At 42.3% G+C, this 26,678-nt stretch overlaps 1 protein-coding gene across 1 annotated transcript in view; it reads right to left on the reverse strand.

Annotated features, from left to right (window-relative positions):
* Positions 1 to 1,174: 1,174 nt before the first annotated feature.
* Positions 1,175 to 26,678, reverse strand: part of LOC132832169 (cadherin-6-like) — a 179,702-nt gene continuing 154,198 nt past the window's right edge. The window contains exons 9-11 of the mRNA XM_060849919.1: positions 23,799 to 23,916; positions 15,869 to 16,120; positions 1,175 to 1,665 (exon numbers count right to left, since the gene is read on the reverse strand). Of these exons, the coding sequence (XP_060705902.1) occupies positions 1,175 to 1,665; positions 15,869 to 16,120; positions 23,799 to 23,916 (861 nt within the window). The remainder of the gene's footprint in view (positions 1,666 to 15,868; positions 16,121 to 23,798; positions 23,917 to 26,678) is intronic.

Genomic DNA, 26,678 nt, shown 5'->3' on the forward strand with positions numbered 1-26,678 from the left:
CTCAGTGTCACAGGCTGCAACATTGTCCACAGCTAGCAGCAGTCGGTGGTGAAAAATGTTTCTGGTGCTTCCTCGGGAATTCAAAGTTCTGAAGTGATTTTTAGCTCTGCAATGTTTCGGACAAGAAAATAAAAGAGGATGATCTGTCGTTACGGGAAGGTGTGCAGCTTTGAAAACTGCTGCAGTATCAAACTGTCAACAACACCAAGCAGATTAACTCTGTTTTAAGACGTACCTGTAGTGATTCACATCGACACTACATAATACAGCTCTGCATACAATATGTATGCATCTTTGTATACTGAATCTAAGTTACAGTACAGTACATTGTGAAAGAAACAGTTGACTCAACCACATGTTCAGCTCAAACATCTAATTCACTAATTTTACCAAAGGGATGTGCTGGCCAATAGTTGTTAGGGTCTAAGGCTGTAAATAAACCTGGAGTGAATCCAGCAAGTTTCTGAGTAGACCAAGGCTTGTTGTTCAGTGGCGTGAGTGTGAATCTCATAACCTTTCACCGCTTCAGCAAGCATATGTTGTTGTGATGCACATTTTCACAAGCAGCTCAATGGACACCACTTGTTGCATGTATAACCACTCCTGCAAATACACGGTTCTCCTCCTCTTCAGCAAGCAGTTCTTATCCTGCATTCACATAACATGAGGAGAGCAGCCCAAATGTGTCTTCAACCTGAACCATGCATCCGTGGTCTAATGTTTGGATCCAACTTAGGTCTTCCATAAAACCATCAAACTTTTGCCTCAGGCCATTTTCAAGAACTTGCTCTATGCACATCCCTATTTTAACACATTTTCTATTCCTCTGTGCAGACAGTATTACCTGTGAAATATTTCTATATGAGAAACAGAATGAGCAACATAACCTGTGTCTCCACTAGTGCACCAGTGGTTAGTGTAGGTATATAATTACGGTTTAAATTCCCATAGACACTGAGTCGGGCTCTTGTGGGCACTCAATAAATGCAGGGTAAATGACACACATATCACACTGGTACCATTCTGAGACCATGAATTATATGGAATAAAGTCCAACAGTTCACAATAAATGTTTGCTTAGTGGGATAGGTTTTGAAAAATGGCCCCTTTGTGTTTACACAGCAACACTTTTTTTGATAGCTGAATTTAAAGGGATGATTTGTTTGTTCCCTTGCTAAGAGTCTCTGTCACTGTCCTCTCCTCCGTACATGTCTGACAGTTTTTTGAACCGAGGTCCCCAGTCACTCAAGTAATCATAATCCTGGTCTGTCTCTGTGGTAACTGACTCTAAGGAACTGAGAGACTCAGCAATGGACCCATTCCCCTCATAGGCATATGTCGCCAGTGAATCATAAGGAGGTGCTCCGGGGTCTGTGTCGTTCTCCTTTAACCTCTGGTTAATGAAATCTCTTACGTCGGTGTTATCTGGTATAGTTGGAGCTGGTCGCGGGAGAAGGAAGTTTTCGGGTTTAATGTCTCTGCGTAACTGGGTGTCTTCGATGACCTCCGGATTTCTCAGTGTGCTGATGTCAAAGGCCTGAGTATCCTCCTCACCACCTCCCTCATCGTTGTAGCTGACAATGTTGTCCCGGATATCCTCTTTGGAAATAATGAGAGGCTCCTTCTTTCTCTGTTTCCTCATGGCAGCAAACAGCACTACAATAACTGAGAAAGGACAAGAATATTGTTTAAACCATCGTTATACCCCAAAACTAAAAAAAGAGAGGACAGAGCATTGCTTAAATAAATCCTCCTCTTTTGTTTACACAAAAGGACAAATTGTCCTCTTACTGTTCTTTACAAGTGACCTGACTCTTTTGTTTTATTGAAATAAAACAAAGAACTGTGATACTGGGGATCTAAAATGAAAGCAGAAACTCAGCATCTCTGGAGAGAGAAAAACAGGATTAACGTTTCAAGTTCAGCGACCCTTTACCAGAATAAAAACCTATTTTATTGACTTAATTCCTCCATCAACACCTTCTTGAGGACGGCACGGTGGCTCAGTGGTTAGCACTGCTGCCTCACAGTGCCAGAGATCTGGGTTCGATTCCACTCTCGGGCAACTGTCTGTGTGGAGTTTGCACATTCTCCCTGTGGATTTCCTCTGGATGCTCCAGTTTTCTCCACAATCCAAAGATGTGCAGGTTAGGTGGATTGACCATGCTCAATTGCCCATAGTGTTTAGGGATGGATATGTTAGATGCATTAATCAGGGGTAAGTGTAGGGGAATGGGTCTGGGTGGGTTACTCTTCGGAGGGTCAGTATGGACTTGTTGGGCCTAATGGCCTGTTCCCACACTGTAGGTATTCTATGATAAACCCAGAATCACTTCCATCTAGAAGGACAAGGCATAGGAACACCATGCTCAGCAAGTTCCCCTCCAATCCACTCACCATCCTGAGTTGGAAATGTATTATTATTCCTTCACCGTGTCTCTAATGGCATTGTGGGTGTGGCTACTGCAGCTTGCCACCACATCTGAAGGGATGATTGGAGATCAGCATAGCAAAAACATTGAGCTCCATCACTGATGCCCACATCCCATGATCAAATGAAAACAAATAAAGTTATAGAGTCATAGAGATATACAGCACAGAAACAAACTCTTCGGTCCAACGCGTCCCTGCTGACTAGATATCCTAAAATAATCTAGTCCCATTTGCCAGCATTTAGGCCCATATCCCTCTGAAGCTTTCCTATTCATATACCCATCCAGATGTCTTTTAAATGTTGTAATTGTAACAGCCTCCACTACTTCCACTTGCAGCTCATTCCATACACACACCACCCTCTACGTGAGAAAGTTGGCCTTAGGTCCCTTTTAAATCTTTTCCCTGCACCTTAAACCTATGCCCTCTAGTTCTGGACTCCCCCACCCTAGGGAAAAGACCTTGCCCATTTATCCTATCCATGCCCCTCATGTTGAATCAAGATCCTTTTGAATCCAATTCAAGGCTGGAGCTTTTCTTTTGCAATCTCTTCCCAATTAAACTCATGGCCAAATGAATTTGCTACATTACAGGGTTTGGAGTTGCTGATACAAAACACAATTCAGTTTGGACAATTCACAGGCAGAAAATAATCAGAAAATTTACACCTCAATCCTAGTGACAGGCAGCCATTGTCAAATGATTGCAATGACAAGAGAGTCATTAGTTCGTATTACTGCTGCTCTGTGACTAAAGGGAACATGTTTAGATTCATATCCATTCCCTTTCCAAGATTTGATGATGCAACTATAGCTGTTCACTGGGCAGTACAGGGAATAGTTTGTGATTGAAGTTGCTGCTCTTTGTGGATGAGATATGGAACTGGGGAATGCAGATATGCTGATTACCTCTTCATAGGAAATGGGTTAACTGTTAAAAATGCCACAGGCTGATTTTAGACATCTCCTAATTCCCTGTCGTGGCAATCTCTAAGCCCATAAAATGTAGCAATAGAAGTAGGCCATTCAGCCCATCGAGTCTGCTGTGCCATTCAATAAGATCATAGCTGATCTGATAATCCTCAACTCCACTTTCCTGCCTTATCTCCAGAACGCTTGATCCTCTTCCTGATTAAAAAAAACTTTATATTATCCCTCAAATGGCTCCATCACTAAACAAAAATGGGCTATAGTCTTATGAACAGTGACTGATAAAGAACAATTCTCTGGCCCATCCAGTCTGAAAATTCAATTGTGACAGTGTGTGTATCACGATAGTTAGACTTCCCAACAGAAACTACAGGTGAGTGTTTGGGACATTCTATTGGAGCTGTTAGAAAGTCTGACTGAAATTCCATTGTCAACGATCAGCGGGATATTCTGGGTCACTCACAGGTTACTGTTGAACACACCAATTTCCAATCTTGTTAAAGACGATATATCTCCCTCTCTTACCTATGCAACAACACTCACTAAACTTCAATTCATTGTTTATCAGACATTTTCACACATTTCAGAGACATGGTAAGGTATTGTATTAATATCTGGGAAATCACTGACTTGAGAAAGCACACAAGATCTGAATATATTTGTTTTAATATTGTGCTTTCACTGGGGAGCATCTCCCACTCAGAATGAATACTGGCATTTGCCAGAAGTTTCCATATGCCCTTGTTACTCCTCATGGGGAATGCAAAGTCAGAAAATAAATCAGAGAAAAAGCAAACAAACTCAATAATAGTGAAGCCTACAGATTTAAAATTATACCTAAATCATTTAAAGAATACGCTCTGAGCTGAGGTGGCTATACTCCAGAAAAGAAAGTGGTGCATTGGCAATGTTCACAGCACTATTAATCTCATGATCCAAACTAATGTTTTGTTAAGGAGAGTTTGTAGCCAACAGTTGGTGCAATTTCAACTCAACTAACTAAACTAATCAGCAACTATTAAACTATCATTGTTAGTTTAAAAGCCATTGGGTTTACCAAGGGAATTTTGCCCTCCTTACCTAGTCTGGCCTAGGTAAGCCTCCAAATGTGCAGAAGTGTGGTTGATTCATAACTGCCCTCTGAAATGGCCCAACAAGCCTTTCAGTTCAAGGACAATTAGAAAAGCCCACATTACATGAACAGGAAAAGAAAGCTCCTTTAACTTTGCGATTGCAATGTTGAGATGGGTATGCTGCAACACTTCAATGTAATTTAAAATCTGGGAGTTGTTGGTCTAATGCAGTAAAGTTGAGTGTTTGGGCAGGAGCTAAGGTGTTTGTATAATGTAAAGCAATATTTTGCAAATGTTACTGCAAAACCTTGGAGTAGAAATATAAGGCAGATTACTGAATGAATTGTACAACATGCATACGATCTGATGCCCTTATGATAACCTGCTTTCTTTATCCCAGTTTGAGCTGCATTAGTGACTTTTTTAAAATGCCTTTTGGAATGTTGCTCAGAGGGCATTTAAGACCCAACCACATTGCTGTGGGTCTGGAGTCACATGTAAACCAGACCAGGTAAGGTTGGCAGTTTCTTTCCCTAACAGAGGATAGTGAACTACATGGGCTTTCTTCACAACCAGCAATGGTTTCATCACTAGCAATTGCATCTCAATTTCAGAGTTTTAATTAATTGAACTTTCACCAGCTACTCTGGTGAAATTTCAATCCAGGTCCCCAGAATATCACATCAATCACGAGATTAACTGTCTAGTGATTATACCATCGCCTCCCTGTGGTACAACGTACTCACTACATCCTGTTCCAGAGTTGTGTTCACCCACCACAGATGTAGGAGAGATCATTTCAGAACAACATGGTGCTGCATGAGTTTAAGGTTCATTTTGTTTTGACTGGAATTGGAGATGTAAGGACAGTGCTGGTGAGGACCAGGACACTTGAACCCCCCCAAAACCCTGGCAAGCCTTTCATCTCTGTCAAATGGGGTGTGGGGAGGTGTAGCAGGTGCCCCACAACTCTCCAGCTCCTACTTCTGACTCCAAATAGCTGGATGTACAAACCAGTAGCAATACCCTGGGAGTTCAGTTCTGTCGCTGTACAAAACTGAGTTGGGCAGGGGGATGTTAGATTCTGTTTGTGTGCCATGGGGAATGTCACATAGTTCAAAATGAGGATTTGGGGGGGGGGGGGGGCGGGCAGGGGAATGTCACGTAGTACACAATGGAGGCGGGATGAATGGGGAATGTCACATAGTACACAACGGTGGAGGGGAGGGGAAATGGGAGGATGAGGCAGTATATCCCAATGAGTTAGCGGGACAAGGACTTAGAAGAGATGAGCAAGTTGTCAGCTCCCAAAATAGCAAACCAAAAGCAAGCTCAAATGCAATGCATTGTTCAGCATTTAGCCATCTCCATCAGCACTCATTTAAACTGTGGTTGTAAAATGGATAAGACTGAACTGATGTCAGCTAAAGGGGAAGGGGGAGAGGGTACCTAATGAATGGTCAGTTTAAAGGAGTCTTCCATACCATCATTTAAATTTAAAATAGCCCCCGCCAAGTAAAAGGTACATTCTTGCTGTTCAATCCAACTTTTAAACGTGAAAATTGCATGATTATGCTCTGATGTTCTGCACTACTTACAAACTTAATATCCACATATCATTCAGAAGTCAATTTATTTCACATTCCCTCCTTTGAGATGTTCTACATTAGTTTTTCTTTAATTATTTTTCTCTCTTCCTTTTTCAGACTGTGACTCTTATTCCTTTCCTGTCTCTGTTTCTCCATCATTAGTTTAGCCCTTATGTTCCTTCAGCTTGACCTGCCTTCCCATTGGAGCTCCACAGCTTCTGAAAGGGCTTGACAGAGTCAACACTGAGAGGAAGGTTTCCACTGGCTGGGACATCTAGAACACAGGGCACAATCTCAGGATAAGGGGCCAATTATTTAGAATTGAGATGAAGGTTTGTGAATCTTTCGAATTCTCTCCTCCAGAAGGTTGTGGATGCTTCATTGATGAAATACATTAAAGGTTGGGATAGACAGACTTTGGGCCTCTCTGGAAGTTGAGAGATTTTGGAAGCAAATGGAAAAATAGAGGTGAAATCCTAAGTCGGCTATGATCATATTGAATGGTGGAATAGGCTTGATGGGCCGAATGTTCTACTCCTATTCCACTTACGCTAATGTTCAAAGTGTGATTTTTTATTCTTCTCAAGCTAAGCAAGTGATTTAGCAAATTCTTTCTCTAAGGAGTAATGAATTACTCCACTCAATCTGGTATCTGTTCATTGCTCTGTAAAGGAAGAATTCTTGAGACTGTCAGGGCTGGAGGGCTTCAGCGATAGGGAGAGGCTGAATAGGCTGGGACTATTTTCCTTGGAGCATCAGAGGCTGAGAGGGTGACCTTATAGAGGTTTATAAAATCATGAGGGGCATAGATAGGGTGAATGGACAGGGGTCTTTTCCCCAAGGTAAGGGAGTCCAAAACTATAGGGCATAGATTTAGGGTGAGAGGGGAGAGATATAAAATATGAGACTTAAGGGGCATTTTTTTCACGCAGAGGGTGGTGCATGTATGGAATGAGCTGCCAGAGGAAGTGGTGGAGGCTGGTATAATTACAACATTTAAAAGACATCTGGATGGGTATATGAATAGGAAGGGTTTAGAGGGATATGGGTCAAATGCTTGCAAATGGGTCTCAATTTATATAGGATATCTGGTCGGCATGGACAGGTTGGATTGACGGGTCTCTTTCTGTGCTGTATATCTCTATGACTCTATGACTGTAAATGCAATGGGGGATTGTGCACAGGATCTAATTTCTCAGTATGTGTGAGATCAGGTGTTATTCAGCAATGTATTTAAGCCCAATGCTGGTACCCATTATACTTACTCTGGCTACAGCACTATGCACCATGTCAGATCAGAAATCCTATCTTTTCAATTCAATTTATATTCAACATCCAAATAGAGAGGTTTTATTTTAGCTCGTTCACGTCATGAAATTATTGCATCTCACCTTGGGGAACAGAATCCAAATGTAATTATCTCTGGATTTGCATATCAACAACTTCAATGAGCCTGCACCATGTACAACTCAGTTTGAAGTGCCCCATTTCACCTGCTTTAATTATGTTTTGTTTTTAACAGCTGGAATTTTAAACCCTCAGATATCTATAATCTCATCTGGCAGCTTCTGTCTTTGCCGAAGACCTTTGAAAAAGTGCCTCCAATTTTGCGAGCGATCATGCCGATAACAAGCAACGGCTGTGATCAGTCCCATTGTGAAACACCGGACAGATGTTGAACAAAGACTAATTCCGATAAAAGAGTCCCGAGGTGTCACAGGGAATGTATCCAGTGGCCCTGTGAGCCTGGTAGTGAGTGAACCATTCATTACACAGGCAAACTGAAAGCACTGAGCCAAAATTGGCTGTGTCAATTCTCGCCAGTTTTGTGGAGGGTTTCATTCTTTGATTTGATTTGATTTATTATTGTCACATGTGCCTAGGTACATTGAAAAGTCTTGTTTTGCGTGCAGGACATGCAGATCATACAATGCAAAGTCCATTGGGTAATAGAGCAGAGTGAGGAATCCAACGTTACGGCCCCGAGTGAGCTTCTTCAGATATTATCTAAGTAACCAGATCAGCGACGTGGGTGGGACTAAAACCTTGGACTCTTGGGTCAGAAGTAGGGACATTACCACTGAACCATAAAAGCCCTCTTGTAAGTTTTCTCACATTACGTTCCCAAGCATGCCTCATTATCTATGCACCATGCTGCAAGGGTACCCTGCTCATCCTGTTGTCCAACTTGCCATTGGTGAACAGACTGGCCACTTCTGGGACATCCCAGGATTCCTAGCACTGGTGCCATCTTTAAAGGTCAGACGATCACCCGTTCAAGTGCTGACCCTGCACAACTCCTGTCAATCACCCCAGACATGGTCAGACAGAATGATTGAGCACCAGCATGGCGGAGAGACACCGGGGGGTCATGGTGGATGGGAGAGAGGAATTTGTGCATTTGTAGTTCAGGGAGTTTGTCCTGAGATGTTGGCACTTGTTGACCAAGATAGAGGTCTGGAGGAGCAACTGGTGAGTTCGAGGTCACCCTCACTTTCATGTCAGGAATTGTCACCATTTAGTTTCTGTCTGCCGAGTGCGAGAATGGGAAATGCATATTCAAGAGATGAGATAACATCACAATGAGGACATTAATGCATACTAATACATGCATCATCAGTGCATCTTTGATAAGGTGTTGGTGCTCTGTCCCATCTGGTATTTACATCTCTGTTTGTTGGTACTTCCGGTTCTGTATCTGAATGGATTGTTTAACAGGGTCCAGTTCAGAAATCTTTATTCATGAACTCAACCAGATTCCTCCCGCCCCTCAGGAGAGCAGGCTTGGGACCAATGAGGATGTAGGCCATCCCTTGCTGAGTGTGAATCAGTCAGAGAAACAGAATCAGATCCTTTGGTCCAACCAGTCCATGCTGAATATAATCCCGAACCACACTAGTCCCACCTGCCTGCTCCTGGCCCCTATCCCTCCAAATCTTTCCTGTTCATTAATGCATCCAAATGTCTTTTAAACATTGTAACAGGACCACATCCATCACTTCCTCAGGAAGTTCATTCCACATGCAAACAATCCTCTGTGGAAAAGATATATCCCTCAAGTTGTTTTTAAATCTCACCTTAAAAATGTACCCCCAGTCTTGAAACTCCCCATCTTAGCGAAAAGACAACTACCATCAATTCCAACTATATCTCTTAATATTTTATAAACTTCTATCAGGTCACTTCTCAAACTCCTATGCTCCAGTGACAAAAGTCCCAGCCAATCCAGCCTTTCCTTATAACCTTCCATACCAAGCAACAACCTGGTCAATCTCTTCTGAACCCTCTCCTGCTTATAATATCCTTCCTATATCTGGGCGATGAGAACTGGACACAGTATTCCAGAAGACACCTCACCAATGTCCTGTACAACCTCAACATGATTTCCCAACTCCTATACTCAAAGCACTGAGCCATGAAGGCAATCATGCCAAATGCCTTTTTAACCACCCTGTCTACCTGTGACACATTTTAAAGAATTGTGTACCTCTCTGTTCTACAACACTACACGAGGCCCTACCATTAATTGAATAAGCCCTACCCTTATTTTTTTATACCAGAATGTAAAACCTTGCATTTATCCAGGTTGACCTCCATCTACCATATTTCAGCCCACTGTCGATACGGCGAATTTGGAAGTTCTTGCATTCACTGATCCATGATGCAGTTGGGACTCCACAATGCAGTCAGGCTGAGTAGCTAGATCTGGGTTTGGAAATTGATTTATTAGGAATATAAGAGTGTGGTAGTGATGAGAATATAACAGCTTGACAAGAAAACACATCATTTTGGGCTGGTGGCTGGGGCAGGCAGGAACAAAAGGTGAAAAGTAGAATCCTGAGAGAGGCTGTTATCAACAGGAGGAATTTGGAGCAGGCGGTGAAGAGAAAAGTCTAATTGAATATAAACAGAAATGAGAGGTGCTGATTAATTCAGTATGGTTCAAAATAAGACCAACAGCATAGTTCAAGTTCTGTTTGAGCTGAATTGTCCCGACAACAATCAGGGATAGGTTCACAATCAGCATTACTGAGATTATTCAATTCAAGCTCCACCAGCTGCCCATGTGGGATTTGAACTTCTGTCCCTCCAGGGTAGTAACCTGAGTCTCCACATTACTAGGTACTGCCTCAGCTTAATCATAAGGATTGACAGGTTAAAGCAGGAGTGGGGTACTGAGCCAATCAGCCTCTCAAGTTTGGGGCATCATCGTCTTCATAGAATCATCACAGAATCCCTACAGTGTGGAAACAGGCCCTTCAGCCCAACAAAACCACACTGAATCTCCAAAGAGTATCCCATCCAGACCCATTTCCCTATTACTCTACAAATGCAGAGGGTGGTACATGTATGGAATGAGTTGCCTGGGGAAGTGGTGGAGGCTGGTACAATTGCAACATTTAAAAGGCATTTGGATGGGTATATGAATAGGAAGGGTTTGGAGGGATATGGGCCGGGTGCTGGCAGGTCTAGTTTGGGTTGGGATATCTGGTCAGCATGGACGGGTCAGACCGAAGGGTCTGGTTCCGTGTTGTACCTCTCTATGACTCTATTTACCCCAGTCCAAATGCATCTAACCTATACTTCCCTGAACACTATGGGTAATTTAATATGGCCAATTCACCTAACCTGCACACCTTTGGACTGTGGGAGGAAACTGGAGCACCTGGGGGAAGCCCACACAAACACGGGGAGTATATGCAAACTCCACACAGTTACCCAAGGCTGGAATCAAACCTGGGTCCCTGGTGCTGTGAGGCAGCATTACTAACCACTGAGCCACCGTGCCACCTGTCTTGTGGGAAGGATGAGGACCATGGCAGCAGCTTCTGTTAAATGGCTATGGCACTTCAATAGAAGTGAGTGAACGAAAGATGGGAAGGCAAGGATAAGAAATTCTTAGTAATGAGGAGTTGGAATAGTGAGAAGGAAGACATGGAATAAAGTTTGGAAAAGTCCAAGGAAGAGGAGACACAGCCATCAATCATTGTGGTCCACATGAGAATCACCAGTAAAGGAACGGGCAGGTATGGATGATGTCAGAAGGGGTGTTTTTGACAACAACAAGGCAAGATTGGAAGCAGGTTTATGAGGGTAGTAAGGAGAGGGTTACTACCTGGCTGGAAATCTGTTACAGACAAATCACTGTTTAATATAGAGGCAGTCTGATTTTCACTTCCTTTGTTTTGAACAGTAGAATAAACATTGTGGGTTTATAAACATGCAGTGTAGGTGCAATCTGCTCCCTCTACCTTGTGATCTCTTGAAGATGATTCTAACCAAAAGAAAAGAAGAATTTGAATGTTTGGGGGTATTTAATAAAATGTAATCAAAAAAGTGGCACATATCACATGCAACTTTAGTAGTAACTCTGCCCTACCTTCACCTCAAACACCTCCTGCCCTACTCACACCTCAAACACCCCCTGCCTCATCCTAATCTCAAACATCTCCTGCCCTACCCTCAGCTCAAACACCTCCTGCCCTACCCTCACCTCAAACACCTCCTGCCCTACCCTCACCTCAAATACTTACTGCCCTACCTACACCTCAAACACCTTCTGCCCCAAACTCCCTCAAACACCTCCTGCCCCACCTTCATCTCAAACACCTCCTGCTTCATTCCCCCTCAAACACCTCCTGCCCCATTCCCCCCAAACACCTCCTGCCTTACCCTCATCTCAAACACCTCCTGCCTTACCCTCATCTCAAACACCTCCTGTCCCATCATCACCTCAAACTTCGCCTGCCCCACATTCGGCAGGGTGTGTGGTTCCGGCATGGCTCTGTTTAGTCACCTGATTCATCTGTTTCAGGATGAGACCTACCAGATCACCTGCCAGGTATATCACACCACATTGTCCCATAATCCGGCCCCAAGCACAAGCACCTGAAATGAAGCATGGGAAGGGGAATAAATGAAGTGGAGGACAACGGAATAGGAAGGACACATCTTGATGCAAGTCTACGTTTCATTGCCTGCCACATAGACGGGGTTTATTATGCTACAGGCTACTCTTCAAGTAAACTTTGATGTGAGGGCAAAGGCTTTTGCAACACCCTATGAGTTCACATTGTAGCTGCTGTAAACTATGTATGAATGGCAATATGCACTTCTATAGTGCCTTTAAAATAATAGCAAACTCCCAGGTGCTTGACAGCAAGTCAAGCAAAATTATTATCAAATATTATCAAAATTATTATAAATCTGACTCCAGGTCACATGTGGAGGTATTAGGTCAGTGTCCAAATGTGTGGTTAAAGAGAAAGGCCTTAGGGCACTACTTTAAGAATGACAGGGAGGTAGAGACAGAGAGGTTAAGGTGAGGCTTCCAGACTTAGAAGCACCTCGGAGGCAGGACCGCTAATGGTGGAGCAATTAAAATGGGAAAGAGGATATCAAAGATTCTGGATGGCTGCAGGCGGCTGCTCAAACAAAAATCAGAATTTTTACATCGGGGTCTTGCTGGATCAGGTGTTGGTATAGAGTCATAGTGATGTACAGCGTGGAAGCAGACCCTTCAGTCCAACCCGTCCATGCCGACCAGATATCCCAACCCAATCTAGTCCCACCTGCCAGCACCCGGCCCATATCCCTCCAAACACTTCCTATTCAAATACACATCAAATGCCCTTTAAATGTTGCAATTGTACCAGCCTCCACCACTTCCTCTGGCAGCTCATTCCTTACACGTAACACCCTCTGCATGAAAAAGTTTCCCCTTAGGTCTCTTTTATATCTTTCCCCTCTCACCCTAAACCTATGCCCTCTAGTTCTGGATTCCCCACCCCAGGGAAAAGACTTTGTCTATTTATCCTATCCATGCCCCTCATAATTTTGTAAACCTCTATGAGGTCCCCCCTCAGCCTCCGACGCTCCAGGGAAAACAGCCCCAGCCTGTTCAGCCTCTCCCTATAGCTCAAATCCTCCAACCCTGGCAACATCCTTGTAAATCTTTTCTGAACCCTTTCAAGTTTCACAACATCTTTCCAATAGGAAGGAGACCAGAATTGCATGCAATATTCCAACAGTGGCCTAACTAATGTCTTGTACAGCTGCAACATGACCTCCCAACTCCTGTACTCAATACTCTGACCAACAAAGGAAAGCATACCAAACACCTTCTTCACTATCCTATCTACCTGCAACTCCACTTTCAAGGAGCCATGAACCTGCACTAGGTCAGCAAATGCAGACTGATGTGTGAATGGGATTGTACACCAGTGTAGCCCCAACATTACTCTGGTCGTAATCAATGTCAAAGCACTACCGAGTGAGTGTGACCTTCACAACTGTCGGCAGAAAGCAGAGAGGAAACAATTTCAGAACAGCAGGAATAATATTCGCTGGTGACTGCCATCTTTGGGATCTTGACAGTGACAGCAGTCTGTTACAGCTAATTGTGACAAAACTGGAAGGTCATTTGGAATGAGCAGCAATGGGAACACTCTCTCTCTCTCTCTCACAATTGAACACAGTCTCACCATGGGAACACACTTTCTCTCTCACAATAAACACACTCTCTCACACAATGGCAACACACTCTCTCACAATGGAACACACACACTCTCTCACAATGGAACACACTTTCACCATGGGAACACACTCTCTTACAATGGGAACAAACTTTCATGCTCAAAGCAGGTGCATCCAAGTATAAGCTGCTGCAAATCAGGCCAGCACTGGCAGCTAAGACACTGTCTCACATCATGTTTACTGGGGAGTCACAGAATCCTTCATCTAGAGATTTAAGGCTCTGATCACTCCAACAAGTTTTCACCACCTCCCACCTCAATGTCCTCCCACACAGAGAGCACATTGACACATGATGAGCATCAAATTAAAACAAAGGCAATGGGCTCAGATCACATAAGGGATCTAGGAATCAAAAAAGACTATTGATCCTTTTTAAGATGAGGTGTGAGGGCGAGCGGTGTCAATCTGTGAAGGAAATTATAGACTGGGCAAGGGTTAACATATTGGCAGCTGAGTGAGTTGGAGAAATATCTTAGAATGCACAGGATATGTTTGAAATATAGTAAATAGGAACAGGAGTAGGCCATTTGAGCCTGCTCCACCATTCTCTCTGAGCACTGTTGAACATCCAGCTCAGTCTCCTGCTCCTTCCCCTCCATACCCTGTGAACCCTTTAGCCTGATTCCTTCTTGAAAACGTTCAATGTTTTGGCAGAGAATTCCATTAGGCTCACCACTCTCTGGGTGAAGAAACCTTCCCTCATCTCAATCAAAATGGCCTATGTTGCATTTTATACTATGAACTCTGGACTCCTCAGCTATCAAGAACATCTTTGCTGTGTTTATCCTGACTAGTCCAGTTTGAATTTTATAGATTTCTATGAGATCCTTGCTCTTCCAAACTCCAGTGAGCATTATCTTAACTGATTCATTCTCTGTTCACACGTCAGTTCTACGATCCCAGGAATTAATCTTTGCTGCACTCCCTTCATAACTAGATCATCCTTCTTCAGATTGGGAGATCAACATTACACACAATACTCCGCGTGTTTCCCACCAATGCTGCGTACAGTTGCTCCTGTACTCTAATCCTCTCACTATGAAGACCATTCTCTTATAGTTAAAGCATAGCTAAGAAAATTTGAAACAGTTTTAGGCCATTGGGCCCCCTGTACTTGCTCCACTATTCACTAACAATACAGCTGATCTGATCTGTGGGGCCAACTCTGCATTACTGCTTTGACCTCTGAGTGTTGATAGTCAAGAGTTTATCCTTCAGCCTTAAAAATGCTCAATGATCCACTGATCACTGCTCCAAAGACTCAAATCCCTCTGGTACAAAGTAATTCCTCCTTATTTCCATCTCAAAGGAAGAGCCTTTAATTTTAAAATGTGTCCCTTGTTCTACTCTCTCCCACAAGGGGATATATCTTACAGTATCGACCCTGTCATTCAGTGTTTCTGCCAAAAATCACAGAATCACAGAATTGTTACAGTATTGCGGTAGGAGGCCCTTCAGCCCATTGTACCTGCATTGGTTCTATCCCTTGTACTAATCTGCTGTTTTTTTTCCCATATCAATGCTCACCATTTTTACCCAAATAACCGCCCTCCCGAATACCTCCAATAAACCTGCCTCTGCCACATTTCCAGGCAGTACATTCCAGACCCTAACTACTGCCTGCTTGATAAATTATTATCTCCCATCATCCTTGCTTCATTTGCACATCACTTTAAAAATTATGGCCCTCTCATTCTTTTCTTCTTTTAGGAGGGGGTGCAGTTTCTGCCCATCTACTCAGTCCAGCTCTCTCATGATTTTGAAAACCTCAGTAAAATTTTCTCTCAACCTTCGTCTCTCCAGGGACACGGTAGTCAAGAGTTTATCCTTCAGCCTTAAAAATATTTTGTGATGCTCACTGCTCCAAAGACTCAAACCCCTCTGGTACAAAGAAATTCCTCCTTATCTCCATCTCAAAGGCCTTTACTTTTAAAATGTGTCCATTGTTCTACTCTCTCCCACAAGGGGATATACCTTCAATCCATCCTCATCACTCAAGTTCCTCATTGCTGGAGCAAACAAAATCAAAAAGTGCTGGAGAAGCTCAGCAAGTCTAGCAGCGCCTGTGGAGAGAGAAACTGAGCTAGCACTTTGCGTTTAGTAACACTTTGTCAGCCTGCTTTTTTTTTGGTTTTCTCTCTGGAAATGCTGCCTGACATACCGAGCTTCTCCGGCACTTTGTTTCTTTCTTTTGTGTCAGTTCTTCATTTTATTCCTGAAGCTATTCTTTAAAATAATTGCATTTGTTTGAAATGAAATGCAATAACAAGAGAGATATTAATTAAACTTTTACAAAAAACACACTTACCGAGCAGAATAATGATACAGAGCAGAATGGCTATGAGAGCCCCAGTGCTGAGACCGGGAGGGAGGATTATTGCTTCTGTATTACAGGATTGCATAGTCCCGTCACTGTCACAGGCACACACTCTGATCAGTAAGGTATTCGTGCTGCTTTGTATGGGATACTCCTTGTCAGCAATCAGGACAGGCAAAAGGTAGGTACTCATGTCTTGACGACGAAATCCACCTCTCCTGGTTAGAATTCCTGCTGTGTTATCTGAAAGGAACATTCCACATGAAAGAGTTAAAGCACTTACTTTGTACAGGCCCCCTTCACTCCTTTCACAAGTGGAAGTTTCACATGTCTTGTTTGATTGTTACATTTGGATCAAGCCTTAAAAATCTGTCATTTTCCTATCTGCTGTGCTTCATGCATTCATTTTATCTGGTAACTTTATCATTTAAACCTAGTTTTCTACTTCCGTGCAAATTGCATTTTATGTGACTAATAAAGATTACTAATCATTGTTGCATTAGTTTGCAGTCAGTCATGTTATTTAGATTGGAAATATTGTGCATTATTAAAGAATATTGACAAAGTTCAAATCTAAAAACAAATTGAATATTGTTGCTTTACAATGTACACAGCCAAAAAGATTTTAGGATTCTTTGTTTCAACAGGTTGGGCTCCTGTTTAAATGAATAGAATTGAGCGTTATATGACCATCATACATTGTAACTTTAGCAACATGTGATGACTTTCCTTTCCAAAAAAGCTGGAAAGGCTCAGTCATCCGAGGTTGAAGATTCAAGGATATACAATCAGGGAAATGGTCACACTCTCTCAGATCATAGTGGTCCTACATCCTGGGAAAGGTGCAATGGTCCATGACTGCATGTTCCTATAGAATGAGATGTTTGTGCTTGTGGCATTTCTCAAAGATCAAATGATTCGGATTTTCCCATAAGTGAGATGGTTAGTTATTCCTTTAGATGAGATGGTCCTATTGGCGAGATGGTCAGGTTTTCCACAGATAAGATAGTAGGGTGTTCCTGTATGTTCGATGGTTGGGTGCCTCTATAGGTGAGATTTTTCGTAAAATGGTCAGGGTGTTTATACATGTGAAGTGGTTGGGTGCACCTATAGGTGAGATGGTCAGGCATTCCTGTAGAGAGATAGTGAGGTGTTCCTGTATGGAGATAGTGAGGTGTTCCTGTAGGTAAGATTCCAAGGTGATTCTATAGATGTGATGTTTAGGTATTGGTGAGATGTTCAGGCATTCCTATGAGTGAGATGGTCGGGTTTTGTACGGGTGAGATGGTCGGGTATTCCTGTCGATGAGATGGCTAGGTATTCCTACAAGTGAAGTACTTATATATTCCTAAAGGTGAGATGATTGGTTGTTTTTGTTCAGTGCGATGGTATGTTTCTGTGGAGAGAAATGGTGTATAAAGTTGGATGGCGTGGATGGGTATATTTTCAAAGAAAGTGAGATGGCCTTAGTGGGTCTGCTGGAGAGTGGAATCTCTGTAGTCTGGACTTAGGAGGATCAGCCATAGAAATTTTATGGTGGTTCTCTATATCCTCTGTCAAAAATAAGAGTGATTGGTGGGACTAAGTGAAAAAAATGGAACAAGGAGTATTACTGTCTTGGCATTGCAGTGCGGTGAGAACAGGAAAACTTATTGTGAGACTTCACTGCTCTGACAGATTTGTGTAAGTCAGAAGGCTTAAGTTTAAAATTGTACTGTAGATAAACTTCATACTAGAAAGTCATAATGTATTTTTATTAGGATGTTATTTTAGACGGTGCAAAGATTGGTAGTGCTTTAACTATATAGCTAATGGGGAGAAACTTATGAGGTTCTAAGTGGGAAAGTTTCATATTTGTGTTCCATTGCTATCTAGGGATAGCAGTAAAAAAAAAACTGAGACTACAAGACTGTTTGAAATTCCTTGAAGTTACCCAAGGCCTCTTGTCAAAATTGTAAAAGGGACAATTAAATAGTTGTGGGGAAGCCATGAGCACGCTTCCCATTGGCTAAGACTTGCTATTACTTGTTAGAAATTGTTAGATTGTGTTGATGCAGATGTGTGTATCTGGATAAGATGTTGCAGAGGCTACCTGTAAAAAGGATATAAAAATAGAGACACATCACTGAGCACTTAGCATCTGTCATAGGAATCGTGCTGAGGATCATTTATTCAGACAGACAGAGAGAGCAAGAGTGTTGCTGGGTAGTAAGGATTTGTGTAGCACATTGTCAGTCAATGGGTATTTGAGTGGTGTCTTAAGAACGCAATGATGACCAACGTATGTGTCACAGGTTGAAGACTGTCATAGGAATCCAGTACAGGAGTGTGGACTAAAATCCAATGATAAGGCTAAAGTAACTGTCTTAAATGAGATGATTAGTCTTTGTCAGAAAATAGCTGAAAATGTGTTGCTGGAAAAGCGCAGCTGGGCAGGCAGCATCCAAGGAGCAGGAGAGTCGATGTTTCAGGCATGAGCCCTTCTTCAGGAATGAGGAAAGAAAATAGTCTGCATCTGAGAGAGAGAGATAGAGAGAGAGAGGAAGAGGATGAAACATTTATCAGCAGGCAGCTGTGTATAGTGCACTTTGGAAAGCTGTTGGTTGAAAAATAGAATCGACTAGAGTTGAAGGCTTAAAGCTGCAAAGGAATTTGTGTGTCATGTTGACTTAGCTAAAATTTCAAAAAAGATATATTGTGAGTCAAGAGATCGAGTTTAAGGTACTAAGAGGAAGATCACAGAAGTCCAGGGATCTACATAAAACGATAGATCGACCAACATGGGTTAGAGTTGTGTCTCCTGCTGTGCACCACCTAGTGAAATGTTATGCATCAGGCTTCATTGACCAACTCAACCTTGTTAGTTTGCATCCTAAATTAGTGATTGCATTTTTTTGCCAATATTACTTGTCAAGAATTTTTACTAAGAATGATGTTCACTTTCGATGACTAATTTGGAGTCCAATTTCCTGCATAATGTTGACTTGCTAGGTCCTAATGTCTTCGTAGAATTGTTTCACTCTTAATGGCACAATCTGGGTGAGAAATTTCTCCAAGGTCGCTCTGAAAATAAGGTGATACAGCCTCCTAAACTTAATGAGTGTATTTGTGTGAGGAAAGTGCAAGTTGTCAATACAACAGATCAGAACCCTAAAGTACCTGTGGACATGTTTATTCCTATTGAAATTTTTAAATTCACTGATGACTGGCCCAGTATTAATTGATCATCCCTAGTTGCCCTTTAAGAAGGCGAACTGTACAGTCTATGTGCTGTAGATAGACCCTCAAAGCAGTAAATGAGGGAGTTCCAGGATTTTGACCCAGTGATACTGAAGGAACAATGATATATTTCCAAGTCAGGATGGTGAGGGGCTTGGAGGGGAACCTGCACATGATGGTGTTTCTGTGTAATCTCAGTGGAATGTTACGTTCCACCATAAGTTTTTCTTTTAAAAGAGGGCTGTACAGGAAAAAGGTGCTGTGGATGTAAATTTAGTGACTGAGAGGAAGAGATAGCAGGAGGCTGACTCCACATCCATTTCTCAGCAGGAAGCCATCTTCTGCAAATACGTATGTGCTTTTCCCTTCTGGTGACACACAAAAAAGGTTTAAAATTACCTACAACCCCTAGATTGTGTGTATTATTGTCCTGAATTATTAGGGTGTGGATTAGTGCACTGTGACAGTCACAGTTTGAAAGGAGATATTAAACATCTCTGTACTTCAAGTGAAAGAGGAAAAGGAGTTCCTCACCCTGAGTTCTGCCAGACAGCCACAGATAAAAAAATCCAACTGCTCACCTACCAACAACGACATAACGAGTCCACAATTCACAGTCACAATATTCTAATCTACTCTTCAAGAACTGCTCAGAGGCTGTTTTTTTTTAACTTCTATCCATTTTTTGGATTCACTCTTTGTTCTTAATCTGTATGTTTATACATTGCGTTATTATTTCTTCTTTCATTTGGTAACTGATAAACTTTAGTTAACTCAAGAAGGCTGAGTTAAACGGATTCCTTTTAAAAACATGAATTCAATTGGTCTAGGAGAAAGACATCGCAAAGTGAAGGGATGATTGCTTAAATTAACCTTCGTGCACCCAATCGAGGCGGGGGGGGTGGTTAGTGGGATGGAGGGAGAATAAAGGAGAGGTATCAGTTCATTCCTCCCACCCAGGAGCTGAATGACTGGGGGGGGGGTAGCCTGACTATAGCTGTTGGTGCACTGAGGAATCTTGCCTGGGGATGATCCATAATAAAGCACCAAATAAGACATGATGTGTTATACCCCAAGATTGTGTAATTGCTGCAATCTTGGGTGAAGTGTCACATTTATAATGGATGCTTCTCATGAAATTCTGGAAGCTGGGTGAGTGGTTAAGGTGAGAAACCTTCAAAAAGTAGTTGAATAAGCACTTGATGTGTCTTACATGCAAGGTAATGGGACTGAGTAAGCGTATATTTTTTGGCAGGACAGACTGGATGGGTGAAGAGCCTCTTCTGTACTGTATCATTCTACAATTCTAGCAGGCAGGATGGATACAGGCCATTTCATTCTGCTGAAAATGTGTTGCTGGAAAAGCGCAGCAGGTCAGGCAGCATCCAAGGAGTAGGAGAGTCGACATTTCAGGCATGAGCCCTTCTTCAGGAATGAGGAAAGTGTGTCCAGCAGGCTAAGATAAAAGGTAGGGAGGAGGGACTTGGGGGAGGGGCATTGGAAATGTAATAGGTGGAAGGAGGTCAAGGTGAGGGTGATAGGCCGGAGTGGGGGTGAGGACGGAGAGGTCAAGAAGAAGATTGCAGGTTAGGAAGGTGGTGCTGAGTTCGAGGGATTTGACTGAGACAAGGTGGGGGGAGGGGAAATGAGGAAACTGGAGAAATCTAGGTTCATCCCTTGTGGTTGGAGGGTTCCTAGGCGGAAGATGAGGCGTTCTTCCTCCAGCCGTCATTTGCTATGGTCTGGCGATGGAGGAGTCCAAGGACCTGCAATCCCTACCTTTTATCTTAGCCTGCTAGACACACTTTCCTCATTCCTGAAGAAGGGCTCATGACTGAAACATCGACTCTCCTACTCCTTGGATGCTGCCTGACCTGCTGTGCTTTTCCAGCAACACATTTTCAGCTCTGATCTCCAGCATCTGCAGTCCTCACTTTCTCCCATTTCATTCTGCTGTCAAACATTGCTGAAACACGCTTGGATATTGCCAGTATATTTCCCGAAGTCCCTCTTTCTGGCACACCACTTGCAGCTTGCCATTTGAATCTGCCATCTGAGTCAAATTTATATTTTCAAAAGGCTGAACTGGGAGGTGCTGTGGTGAAAGTTCACACTGGGCCAGGTGTTCCTTTTTATGCAAAAGCTGACATTAGACTGGGTCGAGGGAATTAATGAAAGGCACAATTGGAAGATTCTTAAATGGCTAAAATTAATTATGCCAAGGCTAAGAATAAACTGCCTTATTTCCACATGTATCATGTTTCATGTAATACATATTCAAGATAATAAAAAGTGCAATATTTCACTCTGAGGTATAAACATATCTTCCTCTGAGCCACATGATCGATTGACTTACTGTCTTTATGACACTATGTTCTAACTTAAGCTCCCTGACATTATCTATAGCCAAAAAAAAGATATTTTATGTACAAGTCACTAGTAAACTGAGTAAAACTAAAATGTATATTCCTGTGTTTTGTAACTGTAATGCTGTTCCTAGATTAAAATGGAGGTAACAGTAGTTCCAGAATTTATTGGATTTAAAGTTTTAATGCCATAATTAATGACACCAGTTGGAATCCCTACAATCACATTTCTGAGTTGTAACACATGAGCTTACAATGGATAAGGAGCAGGAGTGGACTGTTCAGCCCCTCTACTACTTATTCATATCGTGGCTGAGCTGATTGCTTCATATTTCCGCCTACCCTGATCACCTTTCACAGTGCTGCTTATCAAAAGTCTTAAAAATATTGATGGTAGCCACGATGTGGAACTGGTCCAAAACCACGCAGCAGCAGGTTAAAGTCCAACAGGTTTATTTAAAAGCTTTCAGAGTGCTGCTCCTCATGAAGGGACAGTGCTCTGAAATCTAGTGATTTCAAATAAACCTGTTGGACTATAACCTGGTGTTGTGTGATTTTTGATCTTAAAAATATTCAAATATTCTGCTGCCATTGATGTTCTGAGGAAGGGTCGCTGGACTTGAAACACAGATGCTGCCAGACCCTGCTGAGTTTCTCCAGCAATTTCTGTTTTTGTTTCAGATTTCCAGTACTGCAGTTCTTTATTTTAATTTGTGCTGACACCCAATTGCATTCATTTTACTGACCAACTATAAGGCAAAACTTAATCTGGAAGGAAAATCAACACTTATCTCAACAAAGGCTAAATACTGGAGGCAGGCAAACTGGAATATGAGAAATGAGTGCTGGCACAAATTTAAACCAAACAGACCTGTACCTTCAAGAGCAGTTACATGCCATCATAATATGTGATACTTCAGTCTGAACAGACTCCCCTCAGCTTCAGTCATGCTCTCTATATAATGAGGTCAGTGTAGTATCTTCAGTAAGTCAGTTTTGTGTACATAAATAGTAACATCCATAAGGACAGTAGTTAGGCTATGTTCTGATTACATAATTAGGGTTTTAAATAAACTTCTAGATATCTGTCTCAATAGCAACCTGATTCTCTGAATTGTTTGCTACATTGGCTCACATATAAAAATGACAAATCACATCAACAAACCCTGAGTTATCCAAGCAGGTGTACGTTAATTGTTGGAGCCTGGTCTGCTAAGTATTTCCAGCAGTACTCCTGTGCATCTCCTCCACTTCCTGACCTCCATCCTTGAAGACCACCCTTCTAATTGCAACAAGGATAGAACCCCTGGTCCTCACCTTCCACCCCACCAACCTTTGCATACAACGCATCATCCTCCGACATTTCCGCCACCTACAATCAGACCCCACCACGAGAGATATATTTCCCTCCCTACCCCATCTGCATTCTGTAGAGATTATTCCCTCTGTGACTGCCTTGTTAGGTTCACGCTCCCCCCACCAACCCACCCTTCACTCCCAGCATCTTCCCTTGTCACCGCAAGAGGCATAAAACCCATACCCACACCTCCCCCCTCACCTCTGTCCAAAGCTCCAGAGGATCCTTCCACATCCAGCAGAGATTTTCCTGCACATCCAAACACCTCATCTACTATATCCATTGTTTTCAATGTGGTCTCCTCTACATTAGGGAGACAGGACACCAACTTGTAGAAGGTTTCAGAGAACATCTCTGGGACAAACATACCATTCAACTCCACCACCCCGTGGCTGACCACTTCAACTCCCCCTCCCACTCCGCCAAGGACATGCAAGTCCTGGGCCTCTTCCACTGCCAAATTCTAACCACCCAATTCCCAGAGGAAGAATGCTTCATCCTCCACCGTTGGACCCTCCAACTACCAGCATCAATGTTGATTTCACCAGATTCCTCATTTCCCCTCTGTCCCAATTTATCCCAGATCCAACCCTCCAACTTGGCACCGCCCTCTTGAACTGTCATACCTGTCCATCTTCCTTCCCACCTATCTGCTCCACCCTCCACTCTGGCCTTTAACAATCACTCCTCCACCTTCATCTACCTATCGCATTTCCAGCTACCGTCACCCCAGCCCCTGCCATTTATCTCTCAGCCCTCTTGGACATTCCCCACATTCCTGATGAAGAGCTTATGCTCGAAATTGATTTTCCTGCTCCTCGGATGCTGCCTGACCTGCTGTGCTTTTCCAGCACCACACTCTTGACTCTGATCTCCAGTATGTGCAATCCTCACTTTCTCTGAAGTATTTCTAGCACCTTCTGCCTCTATAACACTTCACTGTGTCGCCCACATACTTGGTCCTGGGTTAAATCCCTACCTTCATTATCCAGAACTGTAAAATTAGGATTGTTGGCAGATTCTGGGGTCAAACTGAAGAAGAATCTGGATCCACTTGGTGGTGAGTCCTTATCCACAGCTCCGACAGTTTGTATAAGCTGCATGTTAGAGCAACATAAAGATTAGTTCTAAACAGCTATCTATAATAGCCGAACATGTATAATTCAGCTGTATATAAACAAAACATGGAGCAAAACCTGAGTGGTCATATGGTTTAGAGCTACATACCATTTACACCACAGTTTTTAAATACTATATTCCACAGAATATATAACTTGTATTTATAGAGCACCTTTCATATAATTTGACTTCAAGCAGGGATTTGGTTAAAGAGATAGGTTTTGAGGAAGGTCTTGAAGGAGAAGGATTCAGGGAGGGAATGGTAAGGCTTAGGGTCCAGGGAAATGATGGCATGGCTAAACACGCTGCCAATTATTCTGATCAGGAATGAACCAAAGGCCAAAATAGAAGAAGCATCAAAATTGGTGAGTGTTTGCAAGACTGGAGGAGGTTATGGATGTACGAAGCCATGTAAGAATTTGAAAGCAAAGGCATGCAAATTTCAATGTTGAGATATTATTTTAAACAGAGGCAGTGTTGATTTAGTCAGGCGGATTGCTAACAGTGTTATTTTAAATTATCAAAAGTGACATGGTCAGACACATGTTAAGTACACCTCTGCTGATATAACCACCTGTAAATGTTAGACTCATGTACAGTGTATCTTGTTCATCAGTGTCCAAATGTCAAAGCTTGAAGTGTATGTCTCTGGAGTGTTATGCTCCCAGCTGATGGTAACACTGGCCATCAGTTCCCACAATGAAAGCTGGCTTGATGGGGCATATGTTTAAATGCTGCATTCAGTTAATATGGTGGATTAGTCACAGAAACATATTCACATGAAACTGCAAATATTCTTTAACAACAGAACACACATACATTATAAAAAAAACGGCAAAAACAAAATCTATATCTCTAAGATAGATAGATCTGAACACAAACAGCAAAACAAAGTTTCAACATGTTCCTAACACAATCTTATTTTAGATACTCAATTCCAGAGAAATCTAACTCCCATCTCAACTCTTCAAGTATTAACTTAGAGTCTTAGAGCCAAATGGTGCAGAAACAGGTCCTTCATGTCTCTGCCCAAATTGCCGTCTGAAGTGGCCCTAGGAAATCACTCAAGGGACAATTAGCGGTGGATAACAAATATTCTGGCTCAGCCAGTGACACCCACACATCCCATGAATGACTAAAACAAAATGTGACAATGACTTCAGCTCTCACACAAAAGAGACCTCTTGAAGGTTGATGAAAGGCTAATGCCCGAAACGTTGACTCTCCTGCTCCTTGGATGCTGCCTGACCTGCTGTGCTTTTCCAGTGTCACACTTCTTGAGTTAGAAAAGAGAAATCAACTGCAAGATGATCAGGTATGATTAAATTTTGGCTAAAGAAATATAGTGAGGTCTAACTTGAGCATATTACAAACTTACACTAAAACAGCATTCCTGTCCAATGAGTGAAATCACAGAATATGTGATCTCAAAAAAAATCATACAAATCCTCTAATTTCATGCAATAAGAGTGGGATTTCAGTGTTAAGAAATTAGAAATTAATGGCCTTGATTTCAAGTTTCAAGTAGATAGAGTTATAGAGTTATACAGCACAGAAACAGACCCTTCTCGTCCAGGCCGACCAGGTATCCGAATATGAATTGGTCCCACTTGCCTGCGTTTGGCCTGTTTCACTCTAATCTTTTCTTACCGAAGTACCTGTCCAAATGACTTTCAGATGTTGTAATTGGCCCCACCCCTACCACTCCCTCTGGCAGTTCATCCCACATATGCATCACCCTCAATGTGAAAACGTTACCACTCAGCTCTATTTTAACTCTCTCTCTTCTCACCTGTCATGACTGGTTTTGATTCCTAACCATGATAACGACCAGGACTTTAGCCTTCAATGCCACAATTACTTAAATGGAAGCATTTCGGCAATAATATTTCAGTGCATTACTGAGGCAGTGGTGCACTGCCTGAGAACTAACCCTTGACGTTATTTTAAAGCTACACTCTCAACTTAACTCTGTGGCTAAAATAGATGTGAAAGGATCCCTGATACTAGCAAATTGGAAATGGTTATTTATCCCCTTGAGCTTGTTCTGCCATTCAATGGGCTCATGATGTAACTCCCTCTAGTCCCACTTAACCAAATCTTGTAATTCCTGGGAACAAAACAATCAAACTCAGATTTAACACTAGTGTCAATTGTCATTGCAGAAGAGAAATGCAAATTTCTCTCACCCTTTCTGTGCCCTGACTATTCAAAAAATGGGGAGGTCCTCTCTGTGACATGGAGAACATCGATCCCTCAGTCAACACGATCAGAAGATAGATTAGAGTCATAGAGATGTACAGCATGGAAATAGACCCTTCAGTCCAACTCGTCCATGCCAACCATATATCCTAAATTAACCTAGTCCCATTTGCCAGCACTTGCTAGTTTTACTGGTGAGCCCAGCTTTACGTCCATTCCTAATTGCCTTTCAGAAGGCAGTGGTTGAAACAACTGACTGACTTGACTAATTTCAGAGGGCAGCTGAGAATCATTCACATTCGTGAGTGTTATGTAGAGATGATAGATGTCTTTTCCTCAAAGGCATTAGTGAATAAGACAACATGACAATCTAGTAGTTTTCTGTTACTGCAAATGATTTAAGCTTTTCAATCCAAATTTATACAGTTAATTAAACTTAAATTTCCCAGTCGTCAAGGTGAGATTTGAACATGACTGTCTGGATTATAAACCAATGTCTCTCAATTACCAATCCAGTGACATAACTATAATGTTATTA

The sequence above is a fragment of the Hemiscyllium ocellatum genome, chromosome 34 (assembly GCF_020745735.1).
Source record: "Hemiscyllium ocellatum isolate sHemOce1 chromosome 34, sHemOce1.pat.X.cur, whole genome shotgun sequence".
NCBI lineage: Eukaryota > Metazoa > Chordata > Chondrichthyes > Orectolobiformes > Hemiscylliidae > Hemiscyllium > Hemiscyllium ocellatum.